This window comes from Chiloscyllium punctatum, chromosome 39 (genome assembly GCF_047496795.1).
Source record: "Chiloscyllium punctatum isolate Juve2018m chromosome 39, sChiPun1.3, whole genome shotgun sequence".
NCBI lineage: Eukaryota > Metazoa > Chordata > Chondrichthyes > Orectolobiformes > Hemiscylliidae > Chiloscyllium > Chiloscyllium punctatum.
Genome location: NC_092777.1, coordinates 32,538,542 through 32,553,585, shown reverse-complemented (window position 1 = coordinate 32,553,585; position 15,044 = coordinate 32,538,542). Strand labels below are relative to the sequence as shown.

Genomic DNA, 15,044 nt, shown 5'->3' with positions numbered 1-15,044 from the left:
TTGGCTTTCATTAACAGGGGGATCGAGTTTAAGAGCTGCCAGGTTTTGCTGCAGCTCCACAAGTCCCTGGTGAGACCACATTTGGACTATTGTGTCCAGTTCTGGTCGCCCTACTATAGGAAAGATACAGAGGCTTTGGAGAGGGTGCAAAGAAGGTTTACCAAAATGCTGCCTGGACTGGAGGGCTTGTCTTATGAAGAAAGATTGAATAAGTTCGGACTTTTCTATCTGGACAGAAGGGGGAAGAGAGGAGACCTGATCGAGGTATACAAAATAATGAGTGGCATAGATAGAGTCAATAGCCAGAGACTTTTCCCCAGAGCAGGATTGACTGGTTCGAGGAATTCATAGTTTGAAGATATTAGGAGGAAGGTACAAAGAAGACTTCAGAGGTAGGTTCTTTACACAGAGAGTTGTGAATGCATGGAATGCATTGCCAGCTGTGGTGGTGGAAGCAGAGTCATTGGGGACATTTAAGTGACTGCTGGACATGCACATGGATAGCAGTGAGTTGAGGAGTGCACAGGTTAAGTTACTATATTTTACATTAGGATTAAACCTCGGCACAACATTGTGGGCCAAAGGGCCTGTCTGTGCTGTACTTTTCTATGTTTCTATGTTTCTAAAAAGGAGGGTGAGTTCTCCCCGTGTACTTGTTAACAATTATCCTTCAATAAACAACACAAAAAACTGATTATCTGATAATTACTACATTATTGTTTGTGGGAATTTGCTGTGCACAAATGGCTTCTAGGTTTCATATATTGTGACTGCAATTAGGCCTCAAAAGCACTTCGTTGACTGTAAAGTGCTTTGGGATGTCTTGTTGTCCTGAAAGATATTAATGAAATTGAAGTTTTTCTTTTTTGCAATCATACAAATCTGCTTAGTACTGTAGTACAAAACTAACCATTGCCAAAAAGAGACATAAAGCCAAGTTTTTTTTCATCTTGCACTGGTCAGGATTGAGATGCACGAAACCAAACTTTGAAAAGGGACACCAATTTATACAGAATGAATAAAGGATGATGACTGGTTTGACCATGGCAGCAGGAACTCCTAACTATCAATTTTAGCTAAAATAAATTTGGATCAAGGAGGTATACTCTAGTGGTGTTGACAGGGGAATGCAACAGGAACTGGTGGCCTCTATACTGTTTTCTCAATGATAAAATAAAATGAATGGGCAAATTCCTTTTGCCTAAGTAGGCTAGGGTACTCATTAATACATATTGCTGCTATCATACTATCATGGGTGGCACGGTGGCACAGTGGTTAGCACTGCTGCCTCACGGTGCCGGAGATCCGGGTTCAATTCCCGCCTCAGACGACTGACTGTGTGGAGTTTGCACGTTCTCCCTGTGTCTGTGTGGGTTTCCTCCGGGTGCTCCGGTTTCCTCCCACAGTCCAAAGATGTGCAGGTCAGGTGAATTGGCCATGCTAAATTGTCTGTAGTGTTAGGTAAGGGGTAAATGTAGGGGTATCCAATAGCAGAATCATATCTAAAGTTGTATATGGTTAGGTGAGCATGTTCCTCATGCTGCCCATTGCAAGCAGTCAAATGCATACATTGTTTCATAGAGACAGCCAGTCTTTGGGAGGCACAGTCTATATACCTGGCATTACACCATTACTCATTTGTGTTATCAGTATCCTGTTAGAAAACCACTCATGTTTACTGCAAAATAATCAGGCTATCCATTATGAGGCAGGTTATTTTTGATAGGGCCCCTTAGTATCAAGTTTATACAGTGAGTAGATAACCAGAGCTTTATTCATGGGGTTATCAGATTTAACTAATGCACATGGAACTGTAGGAATTCCAACACGTTTATCAGTCAGGGAATCTAGACGACTTTAGGTAGATTTTATTGGAGGAACAGTCGGCAAATTTTTCAATTACCAACACAACAAGAAAAACGAGTTTAAAAGGGAGCAGAGCCTTACATGAGGGCCCTATCAAAAGTAACCTGCATCATATTAAGTACTGTTACCATATCATGGCAACCTAAATGGACAACTGGTATCTGAATCTGTTTTTATCAAATTCAGCAACTTGTGCAGTTGAGTTTAGCTTCAACAACACCATAAATGCCGAAATAGATGGTGCTGCCATAAGACCATCTCTAGATGCAGCACTGCTTGTGTCTTTGTTGGTTATCATCAATGGAATCTCCTAACTCTTGCATACTTGTGATATATGGATGGCATTTTTGTGATATGTGAATCTGTAGCTGCAAAGAATTCCTTAACACAAGTTAATAAACTGCATCCTGCATTCAAATTGATTTTCAAAATGGGACAATCCTAGAAGGTCCCTTTACTTTAATGTAATCTCTATCACGGTGGCACGGTGGCACAGTGGTTAGCACTGCTGCCTCACAGTGCCAGAGACCCGGGTTCAATTCCCGCCTCAGGCGACTGACTGTGTGGAGTTTGCACATTCTCCCCGTGTCTGCGTGGGTTTCCTCCGGGTGCTCCGGTTTCCTCCCACAGTCCAAAGATGTGCAGGTCAGGTGAATTGACCATAGCGTTAGGTAAGGGGTAGATGTAGGGGTATGGGTGGGTTGCGCTTCGGTGGGGCGGTGTGGACTTGTTGGGCCGAAGGGCCTGTTTCCACACTGTAAGTAATCTAATCTTAACTATCTACTGAAAGCCCATGTTTACTGATGGTGCTCGTCTAATCTCTTGGAAAAGCAACAGAGATGTCTGATTAAGGCAATGCAGTGGATGTTGTCTTTATGGATTTTAAGTATCTCATAAGAGGGTAGTTAATAAAATTGAGGAATTGGAGGGCAATTGTCAGTTTGGAACATACATTTGGTCTCAGAACAGGAAACAGCAAGTAAATAAGGTCAAACAAATTCTGGTATTTCTCTTACTGAATGTTAGTAGACAATGGTGCTTCTGCAGTATTACACCAGGACTACTTTTTTTTATATGTAAATTACTTGGATGCAGAGTAACATTTCAAAATTTGCCAATGATGCTAAAATTAGAGGAATGACATATGTTGAGGATAATATTCACTATAATACTTCAATTCATTACAGAAGGACATAAATAGGTTGGTAGAAGGGCAGGCAACTGGTAGTAAATTCATGCCTTGTTGTATAAGTGATAAGGGGACACAATATAGAGTAACATAGAGTAAAAGCACAGTTCTTAAGAATGTGCAGAGACCGGGACCTGATGTTTCATGTGACAATCACTTTGATGGTGGCAGTGCAAATTAGCCTTGTAGTTAATAAAGCATATGGGATCTGGAAAAAGGTATTGAACACAATGGCAGAAAACTTATGAGGAATTCTTATAAAGATCTGATTAGATTATATGTAGAATGTGTCCAGAACTGAACACAGCACGTTAGGAAGATTGTGAGAGTCCTCTAGATGGTGCAGAAGAGATTTATTAGAATGGCTCCAAGAATGAGGAATTTTAGGTCTGAGGTTAGTTTCAGAAGTTGGAGTTGCTCATTGGCAATGGTGACATAGATATGAACCTCAAGAGGAGTGATGAATGTTTTTTTCATAGACAGGTAAAGATTATACAGTGAATGTTTCCTGCTGCTCATATTGAAAAGATATATATTGTGATGTGTATTAATGACTTTGGAATTATGCTCTGTATATCAAAACCAAAGACGGCAGATTACCTAAAAACTGGAAACATACCATCATAAAGAATGATGTGGATATTAACAAACTCAGGGATGATACTAACAAACTGGTCAAATGAGCAGACAAACAATTTCATACGCACAAGTATGAAGTGATGCATTTTTCTCAGAAGAATGAATAGAGGTAATACAAATGAAAAGGTAAAATTTTAAAAGACTGCAGGAAGAGAGTGACTTGGGGGCCTCAGGCCAGCATGGACAAACAGCCTGCTCACTGCCTGAGTCCTCACATGAACAGTGTCCATTAGGGTGAGGGCAGCCAATTCTGTGGAACCTAGCAAGACTCAGCAACTTGAGAAGGAATGTGAGAAAATAATAAACTACAAATAGATCTATTATGTAAGGATGACACACATTTTGATCAGAAATATGATCCAGATAATGGCAGCTTGGATTTTTTTTCACAACTCAGAGGAAAAATGCAATTGATTGATCATTTAATGGTTACACACAAACGTATAAACATGCTGGGTGGTTGGATTTTGATACACACCAACACCAGGTCTCTTTGAAAAAAGAAATGACTAATATCAGTTTGTAGATTGGTTTAAGTATGGTTTATCGCAGAACAAAGAAGACAGTTGGGACACAGACTTTGAAAATGACCAGCAAACAAAATTTCTCACTCTCTAACTGAGAGTGGGAAAACTAATGACAGTCAATTCATTGTAAAAAGTAAAAAAAACTTCAAACTCAGGCCAAGCCCTAGATCCAATGATCAGCTATGAATCTGATAATCACTGTAGTTGTCAACAGTGTGATATGATTGCCAAAAATCAAAAAAAGTGAACTCATTCCACCATTTAGATTGAAATATGATCCATAGATTTTGTGTATTTTTACTGTACATTTTCTACCCATGATATTCCTGAGAAAAAAAATCTATTCAACTTATTTGTCTGGTCTACCTTGTGTGTGAATAAATGTGTGTGTTTGGATTTAAAGAGGGTAAAATTTAAATTTTCATATCAGTAACTAAATATTTGTTTTTGCCACATGTTCAAGCATAGGTTTGTTATAATTAATAAGTTTTTGGTTTTCTCCTTCATTGATGCAAACTCCTGCAAGTTTCTTTTACCTTAGAAAGTAGTCATAGTCAGGTATTCTCTGTCCTAGAGATTTGTGACGACCGTGGAATACTGTGGTTTGAGTTCCAGCACATTTCTCCTAACAGCAACATATCAGCTAAACTTATTTCAATTTGATGAACAGAAATAAAATGGGTGTTAAGTGTTAAGCTGTGGCACAGTAGGTAGCACAATCAACCCCTGCATTGCCATCAACCCCGCACACACTATCAACATCTGCACTGACCATCAATCTCTGCCACTTCAAAGGATCTTTCTCTGGGTGAACAGCTCTTGGCTTATCTTGAGGTTTCGAAACACTTAGAAGGATGGCATAAGTTGTTTTACGGAACTGTTGCATGTAACGTTCATGCCTATAGAGGAGCAAAGACAACATCAAAGAAAAATTCTAATGATTGCAAACCCCTATCACTCCAAAAACACAAAACTATCCCTGCTCTTTTAAGATTTGGAGATCTCAACCTCCCTATGAGATGGACAGGCAGTTTTATCCTCTCCTCCATTTCTATCCCCTACCCTCCCCAACTGCCTTTCTCTTAAATCTGGACCGATAGAAGATTTTCACCTCCAAGAGGCAATGTGGTGGAAGTGTCATCATATGACTCATATGACCTACCATCACACCCTTGCTCTCCTGTCATTTGTCATCCATCCTCATGAAGCTCTGTCAATCCACCTCAATTTAACCATTTGGATGAGTCTTGACTGTCAGTCAAATAGTTCTTTCTCCCACCCCCATATCTGATATGATTGTAATGAATAAGCAACAAGGAAATGGATGGAACTTAAATTGTTTTAATACGCAAAATTCTCCAGGAGCTGTACAGTTTTGAAATTCATTCAGGCTCTGAGATTTATCATCGACACCCAGGTTGGCAGAGTTCCTCAGGGAGAACTCTGATGAAGGAGGGAGGAGTGATCAGAAAGTGGCTGCCAAGGTTGTTTCCTTCTGTAACTTGATCAGATAGGCTGGGAAAGGCCTTTTAACTTCTAACTGCACAATAACTTTCACTGATTTTGTAATTACTTTGGGGCCAGCGACCGTAATACTGTTAATTTTAAAACAGAGATGGAAAAGGATAGACCAGATCTAACAGTTAAAGTTCTAAATTGGAGGAAGTCTAATTTTGACTGTATTAGGCAAGAACTTTCAAAAGCTGATTGGGGGCAGATGTTCATAAGTAAAGGGAAGGCTGGAAAATGAGAAGCCTTCAGAAATGAGATAACAAGAGCCCAGAGACAGTATATTCCTGTTAGGGTGAAAGGCAAGGCTGGTAGGTGTAGGGAATGCTGGATGACTAAAGAAACTGAGGGTTTGGTTAAGAAAAAAAAGGAAGCATATGTCAGATATAGACAGGATAGATTGAATGAATCGTTAGAAGAGTATAAAGGCAGTAGGAGTATACTTAAGATGGAAATCAGGAGGGCAAAAAGTGGTCATGAGATAGTTTTGGCAAATAGAGTTAAAGGAGAATCCAAAGGGTTTTTACAAATACATTAAGGACAAAAGGCTAATTAGGGAGAGAATAGGGCCCCTCAAAGATCAGCAAGGCGGCCTTTGCATGAAGCCGCAGGAGATGGGGTGATCCTAAATGAGTATTTTGCATCAGTGTATACTGTGGTAAAGGACATGGAAGATATAGAATATAGGGAAATAGATGATGACAGCTTGCAAAATGTCCAGATTACAGAGGAAGAAGTGTTAGTTGTCTTGAAATGCATAGAAGTGGATAAATCACCAGGACCTGATCAGGTGTACCCTAGAACTCTGTCAGAAGCTAGAGAAGTGATTGCTGGGCCCCTTGCTGAGATATTTGTATTATCGATAGTCACAGGTGAGGTGCCGGAAGACTGGAGGTTGGCTAACATGGTGCCACTTTTTAAGAAGTGTGGTAAGGACAAGCCAGGGAACTATATCCAGTGAGTTTGACATCAATGGTGGGCAAGTTGTTGGAGGGAATCCTGAGGGACAGGATAAACATGTATTTGGAAAGGCAAGGACTGATTAGAGATAGTCAACATGGCTTTGTGTATGGGAAATCATGTCTCACAAACTTGATTGAGTTTTTTGAAATAGTAACAAAGAGGATTGATGAGGGCAGAGTGGTAGATGTGATCTATATGGACTTCAGTAAGGCATTCGACAAGGTTCCCCATAGGAGGTTGATTAGCAAGGTTAGATCTCATGGAATACAGGGAGAACTAGCCATTTGTATACAGAACTGGCTGGAACGTAGGAGACAGAGGTGGTGGTGGAGGGTTGTTTTTAAGACTGGAGGCCTGTGACCAGTGGTGTGTCACAAGGTTCGGTGCTGGATCCACTACTTTTCGTCATTTATATAAATGATTTGGATGTAAGCATAAGAGATATAGTAAGTTTGCAGATGACACCAAAATTGGATGTGTAGTGGACAGCAAAGAGGGTTACCTCAGATTACAACAGTATCTGGACCAGATGGGCCAATGGGCTGAGAAGTGACAGATGGAGTTTAACTTAGATAAATGTGAGGTGCTGCATTCTGGGAAAGTAATTCTTAGCAGGACTTATATACTTAATGGTAAGGTCCTAGAGAGTGTTGCTGAACAAAGAGACCTTGGAGTGCAGGTTCATAGCCCCTTGACAGTGGAGTCGCAGGTAGATAGGATAGTGAAGAAGTCATTTGCTATGCTTTCCTTTATTGGCCAGAATATTGAGTACAGGAGTTGGAAAGTCATGTTCCAGCTGTCCAGGACATTGGTTAGGCCTATCGGAAAGATGTTGTGAAATTTGAAAGGGTTCAGAAAAGATTTACAAGAATACTGCCACAGTTAGAGGATTTGAGCTTTGGCTGGGACTGTTTTCCTTGGAGCGTCGGAGGCTGAGAGGTGACCTCATAGAGGTTTATAAAATCATGAGGGGCTTGGATAGGATAAATAAACAAAGTTTCTTCCCTGGGATGGGGAGTCCAGAACTAAAGGGCATAGGGTGAGAGGGGAAAGACATAAAAGGGACTTAAGGGGCAACTTTTTCACACAGAGGGCAGTACATGTATGGAATGAGCTGCCAGAGGAAGTGGTGAAGGCTAGTACAATTGCAACATTTAAAAGGTATCTGGATGCGTATAGGAATAGGAAGGGTTTGGAGGGATATGGGTGGAAGGAGCTCAAATTGTTTTAATATCCAAAATTCTCCAGGAGCTGTACAGTTTTGAAATTCATTCAGGCTCTGAGATTTATCATCAACACCCGGGTTGGCAGAGTTCCTCAGGGAGAACTCTGGTGAAGGAGGTGCTGGCAGGTGGGACTAGATTGGGTTGGGATATCTGGTCAGCATGAATAAGTTGGACCGAAGGGTCTGTTTCTGTGCTGTACATCTCTATGACTCTGTGACTCTAGTGTTGTTAAGGCACAAATCATAGAAAATACGTAAACAGACAGTTCACCAAACCACACATTCGTATAGAATTTTCAAAACATTTGCTCAAAAGGGTAATATAATATTTAAGACATCTGAAAGGGGGATTTCAGAATGATCTGGGGCAGGTAACTCACAGGTTATTTCGCAACTCTATCCAAAGTTAGGACCAAGGGGCAGTGTCACTCTACCAGGTCAGCCTGGGGGTGTTGATGTTTTAGTGTACAAGGAGCTGTACTCTGTATCAGACTCTGCACTGTCGCTGTCCTGGGACTGTTTGTTGGGATCACCGTATTGGGAGTTTTACTCTGTATCTAACCTGCATGCTGTACGTGTCCTGGGAATATTTGTTGGACATTGGGTACAGGATGTGACCCAACCTAAATGGCAGTTTGATTTTTAACTGGATAACCTTAAGCAACCAGCTGAATTTGCTCTTACTTTATTTTTCTCTTCTTCTGTTCCTCAGCCTTTTGTTTTCTGCTGATCTTTATCTGACAAGTCACAGCAACTTGGTTGATGATATGGGGCTGTGGTTTGATGGACCCTGGGTTCTCTTTTGACCACCTAGTTGGCTGTGGTGGAAGCACCTGTTTCAGATATTAACACAAATTCAAAGTATATGAATAGGAACCTCACATGCCCTGTCCTTAAGCACAGAACAAATGGAATAAAATATCCTTGTGGTTTTCCATTCATAATTTCTTAAGAGGAAATTAAATAAACATTTTAATGAAAACGGTAAAATAGGGGTGATATGTTACAAATGATGTCTGTACTTGCTTCTGCAGGGATCTTTGTGTAAATATATGGCCAGCAACCCTTTTGTGAATACTGGTTAAGCCCAAAGATTAATATGAAAATTGACAGATTAACCAAGAGAGATTTTAACTTTGTGGTTGACTCTCAAAACTGCCCTCCAAAATTGTCCATTCATCAGAGATGAAAGGATACTGGTATATCGGGGAGAAGTCATTCTAGGAGTCTTCACCACTGACTCCTTATTCATGAAATCTCATAGCATCAGCTCAAGCCTTGGCAAGGAAGTATCCTGTTGATTATCACTTCACTGATGAATCAATATTCCTCCATGTTGAACACCATTTGGAGGAATGACTAAGTATGGCAAAGGCACATAATGCAGTCTGGGTGGGGACTTCAATGTCCATCAGCAATAGGCGATCAGCAGCACCACTACTGGCCAAGCTGATAGAGTTCTATAGGGCATAGATGTTAGACTGGTACTGCAGCAAGTAGTAAAGGGGCCAAACAGAAACAAATCTACTTGACTCTATCCTCACCATTTGTCACAGGTGTGACCAACCATTATGATATCAGTAGGATTGACCATCATATTGTCCTTGTAGAGATGAAGTTCAGTCTTTATAATGAGAATACTTTCAATCATGTCACGTGGGTCAACCACAGTGCCAACCATAGAATCCCTACAGTGTGGAAGCAGGCCATTTGGCCCATCAATCCATACTGATCCTCTGAAGACTCATCTTTTCCTTGTAACCCTGTACTTCCCATGGCCAATCCACTTAACCTGGACATCTTTGGACTGTGGGAGGAAACTCAAGCACTGAGAGGAAACCTACAAAGACATTCGGGGAATGTGCAAACTCCACACAGACAGACAGTTACCTAAGGACTGAATCAAACCCAGGCTATGGCACTATGAGTCACCGTGCTGCCCTAGAGAAGTATCCATGGCAGAATAGGTTATGAGCAGGTTATTTCTGTTAGACTGGTACAGCAGCAAGTATGAGAAAGTGAGGAGCGCAGATGCTGGAAATCAGTCAAAAAGTATAGCGCTGGAAAAGCACAGCAGCTCAGGCAGCATCTGAGGAGCAGGAAAGTCATGATGAAGGGCATATGCCCGAAACATCAATGCTCGGATGCTGCCTGACCTTCTACTTGGGCAAGTAGTAAAGGGACCAAACAGAAAAAAATCCACTTGATTCCATCCTCACCATCTGTCACTCCTGGTTATAACATTTTATTAAACAAATTACAAAACACACAGTTTACAAAATACAGTTGACATTTACAGCTGTATACAACTGCAATTTTACAAGGGAGAGGAGTAGCAAAGCCAGGCCCCAAACCCCACCGTTCAACCAGTTTACAGGGAGATGAGGACAAACCTCAAATCTCAGTTCCACATATAAAAGATAGCAATAATGGCATTTGTACATAAAAAGACAATCCAGTTACATAACAAAAAAAAGTGCAGACAATACAGACCCAGCAAGCCCCCGCCCCTCCCACCTTCTGACCACTCTAAGGCAGCCCCCCCCTACCCACTGTCCAGCTCTCGGTCCACCCCATGCCCCTTCCAGTTCTCGGTCAGCCCTGACACACCTTTTGACCACCTCTAGGACAGCCCGCCCCGGTACCCGCCTGGGGTGACAGCGGTCAGGATGGCCTCCCCACCTTCCGGCTTCACTAACCACCCTCAGCACCTTTCGACCACCTCTGAGGCAGCCTGCCCCGGTACCTGCCCAGGGTGACAGTGCTGAGGACGGCTACCTGCCTTCTGGCTCACTCCTGGTTATTTTTTAAAATTTTATTAAACAAATTACAAAAACAGTTTACAACAAACAGTTACATTTACAGCTGCATACAAGAGACAGCAATTTTACAAAGGAGAGGAGCAGCAAAGCCAGGCCCCAAACTCTACCGTTCAAACAAACAGTTTACAGGGACATGAGGACAAACCTCAGATCCCAGTTTCACATAAAAATATAAAGAGACATCAACAATGACATTTGTACATTAGACAATACTGTTACATACAAAAGTGCAGACAATACAGACCCAGCAAGCCCCCGCCCCTCCCACCTTCTGACCACTCTAAGGCAGCCCCCCCCTACCCACTGTCCAGCTCTCGGTCCACCCCATGCCCCTTCCAGTTCTCGGTCAGCCCTGACACATCTTTTGACCACCTCTAGGACAGCCGGCCCCGGTACCCACCTGGGGTGACAGCGGTCAGGATGGCCTCCCCACCTTCTGGCTTCACTAACCACCCTCAGCACCTTTCGACCACCTCTGAGGCAGCCTGCCCTGGTACCTGCCCAGGGTGACAGTGTCCGCCTTCTGGCTCACTCCTGGTTATATTATTTTATTAACCAAATTACAAAACACAGTTTACAAAAAACAGTTAACATTTACAGCTGTTTACAACAGCAATTTTACAAGGGAGAGGAGCAGCAAAGCTAGGCACCAAACCCTACCACTCAACCAGTTTACAGGGAGATGAGCACAAACCCCAAATCCCAGTTCCACATATAAAGGTCAGCGACAATGACATTTGTACATAAAAAGCCAACCCAGTTACATAAACAGTGTACAATACAGACCCAGCAAGTCCCCGTCCCTCCCACCTTCCGGCCACTCTAAGACAGCCCGCCCTATGTACCTTCCGGCTCTCGGTCCACCCCATGCCCCTTCCAGTTCTCGGTCTGCCCTGACACACCTTTCGACCACCTCTAGGGCAGCCCGCCCCGGTACCCGCCCAGGGTGACAGTGGTCAGGATGGCCTCCCCACCTTCTGGCTTCACTAACCACCCTCAGCACCTTTCGACCACCTCTGAGGCAGCCTGCCCTGGTACCTGCCCAGGGTGACAGTGTCCGCCTTCTGGCTCACTCCTGGTTATATCTATCAGCCAGGGCTCCCTAATTGGACCAGATTAACAGTCCCAATTAGGGAACTCATATTCTGTGATGTCCACCTGGCTGACATCATTACAATCACTACAAATAACAAATTAGCTAGCTCCTCCAGAAACAGTCATTTATATTTCAGTGATATATAAAAGGCTTTGTGTTAACCCTTCCAGGCCAACTAGGTTATACAACCAGATACAGCAGTGAAATTGAATTTTGATGAAATATGGGCCAGTTTCATTAATTTCCAACTTGGTTCAAACACAGTTCTGAGCTCTTTGGCTTCAGACAAACTGTAGTTGTCAATCAGTTTACATTGGGAGTTAAAAGAGAGGAGTCAGGGAGGAGATCGTCTCCACTGAATAACAGAAGGAAGAAGAATTTGCATATTCTGCCCCATTAGCTGTTGCACAGCATCCTACAGCCAATGCGATGATACTGATTTGCACACACAGCCAGACTGATAATTTACAGCTTTCAAACATGTAGCCAGTGCATTGCAGGAGTGAAAAGACATGGCAGGATAAGAGCTGAAACTGATCTACTTAATTTCCATTTTTAATCCAAACAGACAAAAGGAGATTTGGATTTCCTACTCTTTAACTAATATCTGCTGCCCATGTCACACTTGCACTGAGGGTCATTCATCCATCACCACTGTGCTTGCTGATCTGGATGGGTTCATAATCAAGCGACAATTCCATGTTAAGATTCTCATATTTGTTTCTAAATCCTATCCTAAATCCTCACCCCTTTCGAACTGTAATGTCTTCCACCCATGATGTCTGCATGCATCAATTTGCTGCCTCTTGAGTATCCCTGATTATTATTGCTTCACCATTGATGGCCACACTTGCAGCTGTCAAGAGCCCACCCAGCCTCAGTACCCACCTCCACCTTTTAGTGTGTGTGTACCCTTTAAGGCATTCCTCTTTAGACAAGCTTTTGGTCACTTGCCCTAGTATCTCATTAACTGACTTAGTGTCAATCTTTTTCTGATTATCTGTCAAGCCCCTTGGGATACTTTATTAAATTAAAAACAAATGCATCACATCTTACTGTTGATGTCTAGCAAGGTCAAGGGTCAATCCCTAAGGTTTATAGCAACATTGAGATAAGCTGCTGGTCACAGAATTTCAGCAAAGGTTGACAGTGAAAACAACAAATGCCTGTCATTTAGGACTCCTGAGACCATTCATTGTCAATGACTTGGTTCACTCGAAGACTGGTCAGTAACATATAGATTAAGGCTACCTTACCTCTTTAAAATGACTCAATTTTGTTTCCTTCTCAAACAAGGAGATCATTTGATATTCAGATGCTGCTGTTGGCCCTAACAGTGATTCTTTGTCTTCATTCATCTTTGAAGGCTGCAAGAATATGGCGAAATATTAGGTTAAATCATTAAAATTGTTAGTCTCAGTACTGTTAATTAGCTAGGTACAGTACAGGGTTAGATAATGAGTAAATCTTGATGCTATCCCAGGGCAGGTACAGCACAGGTTATACACAGATTAAATCTCCTTCTGCAAACTTCCCCATCAAAGACTTCTGTGCAGATACTGCGTACAGCCCCCTCTACACTCTCCCAGCAAACACTCCCAGGTCAGGTACAGCATGGGTTAGATACAGAATAGTATTTCCTTTATACTGTCCCATCAAACTTTCATTAGACTTTGACAGTGGGGGTTAGGGTTGGGGCTGTCCTATCAAACATCAAAGGTTAGCTTTAGAGGGATGGCAATGAAGGCAGTGCAATGTTCCTCCTGCAACATGTATGAGGTGAGGGATGCCATGGATGTCCCTGCTGATTACACTTGCAGGAAGTGCACCCATCTCCAGCTCCTCCAAGACCGTGTTAGGGAACTGGAGCTGGAGTTGGATGAACTTCAGATCATTCGGGAGGCAGAGGGGGTCATAGATCGGAGCTATAGGGAAGTAGTAACTCCAAAGATGGCAGATAGATGGGTGACAGTGAGGGGGACTGGGAGGAAGCAGCCAGTGCAGGGACCCCCTGCGGCCGTTCCCCTCAAGAACAAGTATACCGTTTTGGATACTTGTGGGGGGGACGACTTACCAGGGGTAAGTGACGGGGCTCAGGCCTCTGGCACGGAGCCTGTCCCCGCTACTCAGAAGGGAAGGGTGGAGAAGAGCAGAGCAATAATAATTGGGGAGTCGATAGTTTGGGGCACAGATAGGCGGTTTTGTGGGAACGAGAGAGACTCACGTTTGGTATGTTGCCTCCCAGGTGCAAGGGTACGTGATGTCTCTGATCGTGTTTTCCGGGTCCTTAAGGGGGAGGGGGAGCAGCCTGAAGTCGTGGTCCATATTGGCACCAATGACATAGGTAGGAGGAGGACTGAGGATGTTAGACAGGCTTTTAGGGAGCTAGGTTGGAAGCTCAGAGTTAGAACGAACAGAGTTGTTGTCTCTGGTTTGTTACCTGTGCCACGTGATAGAGAGTCAAGGAATAGGGAGAGAGAACAGTTAAATGCGTGGCTACAGGGATGGTGCAGGAGGGAGGGATTTCGGTACTTGGATAACTGGGGTTCTTTCTGGGGAAGGTGGGACCTCTATAAACAGGATGGTCTGCACCTGAACCTGAGGGGCACCAGTATCCTTGGGGGGAAGTTTGCTAGTGCTCTTGGGGGGGGGGTTTAAACTAACTCTGCAGGGGCATGGGAACCCAGACTGTAGCTTTAGGGTGCAGGACCTGGAGTGTAGGGAGGTTAGGAATATGGCATCAATCTTAAAGGAGGGTGCCTGTAAACAGAAGAGTGGTTTGAAGTGTGTATACTTTAATGCCAGAAGTATACGAAATAAGGTAGGTGAACTTGCAGCGTGGGTTGGTACCTGGGACTTCGATGTTGTGGCTATTACGGAGACATGGCTAGATCAGGGACAGGATTGGCTGTTGCAGGTTCCAGGGTTTAAATGTTTTAGTAGGGTCAGAGGTGGGGGTAAAAGTGGGGGGAGTGTGTGGCTTTGCTTGTCAAAGATAGTATTACAGCGGTGGAAAGGAAGATGGACGAAGATTTGCCATCTGAGGTGGTTTGGGTTGGAGGTTAGGAATAGGAGAGGTGAGGTCACCCTGTTAGGAGTCTTTTACAGGCCTCCTAATAGTCCTAGAATCGTTGAGGAAAGGATTGCGAAGATGATTCAGGAGAAGAGTGACAGCAATAGGGTGGTTGTTATGGGGGACTTTAACTTT

At 43.1% G+C, this 15,044-nt stretch overlaps 1 protein-coding gene across 1 annotated transcript in view; it reads right to left on the bottom strand.

Annotated features, from left to right (window-relative positions):
- Positions 1 to 15,044, bottom strand: part of LOC140463932 (protein HEATR9-like) — a 71,797-nt gene that overhangs the window by 30,412 nt on the left and 26,341 nt on the right. The window contains exons 5-7 of the mRNA XM_072558415.1: positions 13,093 to 13,203; positions 8,603 to 8,751; positions 4,994 to 5,120 (exon numbers count right to left, since the gene is read on the bottom strand). Coding sequence (XP_072414516.1) covers positions 4,994 to 5,120; positions 8,603 to 8,751; positions 13,093 to 13,194 — 378 coding nt within the window. The 5' untranslated portion in view covers positions 13,195 to 13,203. The remainder of the gene's footprint in view (positions 1 to 4,993; positions 5,121 to 8,602; positions 8,752 to 13,092; positions 13,204 to 15,044) is intronic.